Source organism: Nestor notabilis, unplaced genomic scaffold (genome assembly GCF_000696875.1).
Source record: "Nestor notabilis isolate BGI_N333 unplaced genomic scaffold, ASM69687v1 scaffold14420, whole genome shotgun sequence".
In the NCBI taxonomy this organism is placed as follows: domain Eukaryota; kingdom Metazoa; phylum Chordata; class Aves; order Psittaciformes; family Psittacidae; genus Nestor; species Nestor notabilis.
The window spans coordinates 19,659-23,337 of NW_009911714.1; the positions used below are offsets into that span (position 1 = coordinate 19,659).

Genomic DNA, 3,679 nt, shown 5'->3' on the forward strand with positions numbered 1-3,679 from the left:
CTTATGCGCTCGTACTTCTTGAAGTATCTCTTGGCTCTCAGCTCCTCAAAGGAAAGCTCGGAGCCTTCACAGATGAGCAGGTTCTTGTCATACATTGCAACCTGCTCACACTCAACACCAGCAGAGGATGACTTAGGGTGGACTTCAGATTTGGAGATGTAGGTAACATACTTTCTGTGAGGAAAAATAAGGAAAAGCTCTATTCAAGTTTGTCGGATTTATTCTAAAAGCATGTTCATATTCCCACAGTGCCTTTAAAAAACCCCCAAACACTTACACTTCTCTTCCACCACAACAGGACTGAGCACCCACAGAATCAGGACCCTAAAGCAGGACAAGGGAAATAAACCATTAAAATAAGAGCAGGAATTGCAGTATTACAGTTAACCACCTATTTTGACAGGACCAGCAACCACAAAGTCCCTAATATTTAGTCCTAATTGAAGGGATGACAATTCAGACCATGAGTATGGCATGAGCTGAGTACAGCTCATCAGAGCCTAAGGAAGTTCATCCTGAAGAATTAGCCATGTAACAGTCTGCTGTAATCTCAGAGAGCTTTTGGAAGATGAACATGATCCCAAAGATCTGAGAGAGAGATGTTCTAGAAACTGCAGTCCAGAAGGACACTGGAACTAGTTGAACAGGGATTTACATTCCTGGTTTTTGGAATAGCAAGTTATAGATCACCTGGGTTTGTTAAGAACAGACTTGATGTCCCCACCCAATTTCTATCTTTGATGAGCTGTCCAACCTCAGGGCTAAGGAACAGGCAGAGGAAGCTTTAACTCTATTCCATCACCCAAGGTATCTTCCAGAATTTGCAGGCAATACCAAACTAAGTGTCAGGAGCACTTTAGAAAACAGGACCAAATTGAGAAAGGTTTTATCTGTTTCCTACCCAGTCTTTCAGCCTTTAGTTTCACTCCCTTTTCATCTTCATCTCACTGTGCAGAACTGTAACCAGCTCTGACAAACCTCAGAAGGACGAGTGCTGCCTTGGGTACTCAGCTGAGTTGCAACAAGCATAGTTTCTTTTTTTGCTGTTTTATTGTGGGGGAGGAGGTGAAGGAAGACAACTACAGGGTGACAGGATTCGCACTGTAAAGCTAACTCAGGATCTCCACAAGGCATGCGCAGAACCTGAGCTGGCACAAGCTGCAGAGGGGCTCAAGAATGGTGCTAAAGTCACCTCCTACTCATTTCCCAGCTCAGACAAGAGCCACCATCCCACCAAGGACCAGCCCAGACACTTCTCTTCATCTTCTAGCACTATCTTTTATTCATTCTTAAAGAGGTTAACTTGAATTTCACCAAGATCTAGTGTAAGCAATTTCCAGGGAGCATGACTGGCACAGGATCTATTGATAACATTACTCCTCTGAAGAAAGCAACCAGCTGGATGGATCACTCCTTGGCTGTGGTTCTGGAAACGTATCGACCTAAAAGTGTGTCCCAGCACTTCCCAATCGAGGTATTTCTATGAAGATATGACAGCATAAACCCACCAGTAACGTTTTTGAGCCACACCAGACACAGTTAGTATGTTTTATCATCCTTATCCAGTCAAGCTCATCAATCTAACCTTTATGTGAGGGCTCCACAATGTCCAAGACACACACTAATAGTCACTAACCTGATTCTTGCAGGCATATACTGGGTCATTATTATTTGTAACACTTTTTTGTGGAGCCATTTGATTTGCAGCATGTGAAGTTTGAAGAGGTTTGACAACAGCAGCACCTAGGACAGATAATATGGGTTTGCATTAAAGAGTAGAAATCATTTTCTTATTTATGAATTTCTATTCACTTTAAGCACTGGAAAACTAAGAACTCGTTTTGAATACACTTCCCTTAAGAATTTTAAACATAGCCAGGAAAATAGGGGAAAAAAAGACCCAGTTTCTGCAAGAAACTTGAATTCTTCAGGGACAAAATTCACTGATTGAGGTAAAAGATTCATCTGATCAAGTTACAGCTCACAGGCAAGTACCTTGAGCCTCACCTTGCAAAGGAGGATTCCGAGGATCAGACTTCTGCAGCCAGCTAAATTGCAAGAAAAGAGAGTTAGTATCACAAAATCACTTGTGCCTCACTTCTCACAGCCAGGAGCCCTTGATTTCCTTGTACAGTCATTGTGCTGTGAAATGCAACACTAATAACCCAAGGCAGTTACAGGACACTGGTTACTGTACATGGACATATCCTTGAAGCTTGAGCTTCCAGGCAGTGAAGCTCACACACAGTATTTCCCAGGTGGGCTGCCTGAAGCAGGCCAAGGCTACACATACTTATAGTTTGGATCTACTTAACAGGCACTGGACAGGAAATTAATCAATAAATTGATTTTCTTTCTGGGCCCTGCTTTGCTAAAGACACTCTGGTACAGTTTTTATATACACCCCCTCCCAAACATCCAACAAATACCAAAAGTCAAAGAAGCATTGTTAAGCTTATACCTTCCTCTAACAAAACCAATCATTACCCCTGCTATAGCACATACACACAAGAAAAGAACATAAAATTAGCCTCCTGCACAGCCCAACAAGTGAAGGATGTGTCAGAATTACCAATAGAGCTGCTGCAAGTTCTCTCGAGGCTGGGCCTGGTTGTGAAGCCCTCTCTGAAGGACAGCTCCTGCATGTTGCACGTTGCCCTCGCTGATGAGCTGCTGAGCCCAAGCGACGTAGAAGCTCGATGCCTTTGTACCTACTCCCTGTGCATGCAGGTAGCCAAAATACTGGCAAGGAGAAGAGATGAATGCTGCCTGTGTGAGATAAAGATGCATAAATGCTTTCAAATACATCTAAGGAAGTTGCAAGCAAATAAACCCAGTGACAACTTCTTAGTTACCATAGGAAAGTATTGCTTTCTAAAGTAAAACCAGTTGGTAGATATGACACCTCACAAGCCAAACAGCTAAATAACAGAGTAATAAAGATACATGCTGTTCTTCAGAAGGACTGAGAAGTCCTCTGAGCTCCTGCAGAGAGCAGCAATACATCGAAGTTCCACACCACCGCCCTGAGGGCTCCCTTGCCTCTCACAGCTCTCTGCACTCAGAGCTACAGAATCAAAGCAGGACAGCTTTGATTTATTAGGACAGCTTAATTCCCCCCAAAAGCATGTACCTACCAGCTTAATGCAGTAGTTAACAAATCTCGGATCTTGGTGGTACCTCTTGTCACTTAAGAACATCCTTACAAGCTGGTCCAGGAGGCTGGGCAGGCGGTTCTGCTTCTCTTGGGGTGGAAGACACCCTTCTACCCACTGTGCGTACCTGAAACACGCCCAAGCAGCTCAGAACGACTGCTCAAACTCAATCCTGCTTTCAAACTGAAACAGGGCAGATTGAGATGAGCTCTGGGGCAGAAGCTCTTCCCTGTGAGGGTGCTGAGGCGCTGGCACAGGGTGCCCAGAGAAGCTGTGGCTGCCCCATCCCTGGCAGTGTTCAAGGGCAGGTTGGACACAGGGGCTTGGAGCAACCTGCTCTAGTGGAAGGTGTCCGTGCCCGGGGCAGGGGTTGGGGCCGGAGGAGCTGTAAGCTCCGTTCAGCCCAGATGCTGTGGCTGCAGCAGCAGCGGTGCTCACCTGTCCCATAGCTCCAGCGGGTCGGCCCCTCGGTAGTTCTGTATCTGAGCCTCAAAGCTCCTGCAAGACAAAGGCCGGGTCAGGCC

General features: G+C 45.4%; 1 protein-coding gene across 1 annotated transcript in view; it reads right to left on the reverse strand.

Moving 5' to 3' along the window:
* The window catches only part of BUB1 (BUB1 mitotic checkpoint serine/threonine kinase), a gene marked incomplete at its 5' end in the record, with an annotated part of 16,013 nt that extends 12,364 nt beyond the window's left edge, over positions 1 to 3,649 (reverse strand). Inside the window, 7 exons of the mRNA XM_010016082.1 lie at positions 1 to 174; positions 278 to 324; positions 1,637 to 1,743; positions 2,008 to 2,048; positions 2,573 to 2,769; positions 3,138 to 3,282; positions 3,594 to 3,649. The exon at positions 1 to 174 is cut by the window's left edge and continues 8 nt beyond it. Of these exons, the coding sequence (XP_010014384.1) occupies positions 1 to 174; positions 278 to 324; positions 1,637 to 1,743; positions 2,008 to 2,048; positions 2,573 to 2,769; positions 3,138 to 3,282; positions 3,594 to 3,649 (767 nt within the window). The remainder of the gene's footprint in view (positions 175 to 277; positions 325 to 1,636; positions 1,744 to 2,007; positions 2,049 to 2,572; positions 2,770 to 3,137; positions 3,283 to 3,593) is intronic.
* Between the last annotated feature and the right edge of the window lie 30 nt (positions 3,650 to 3,679).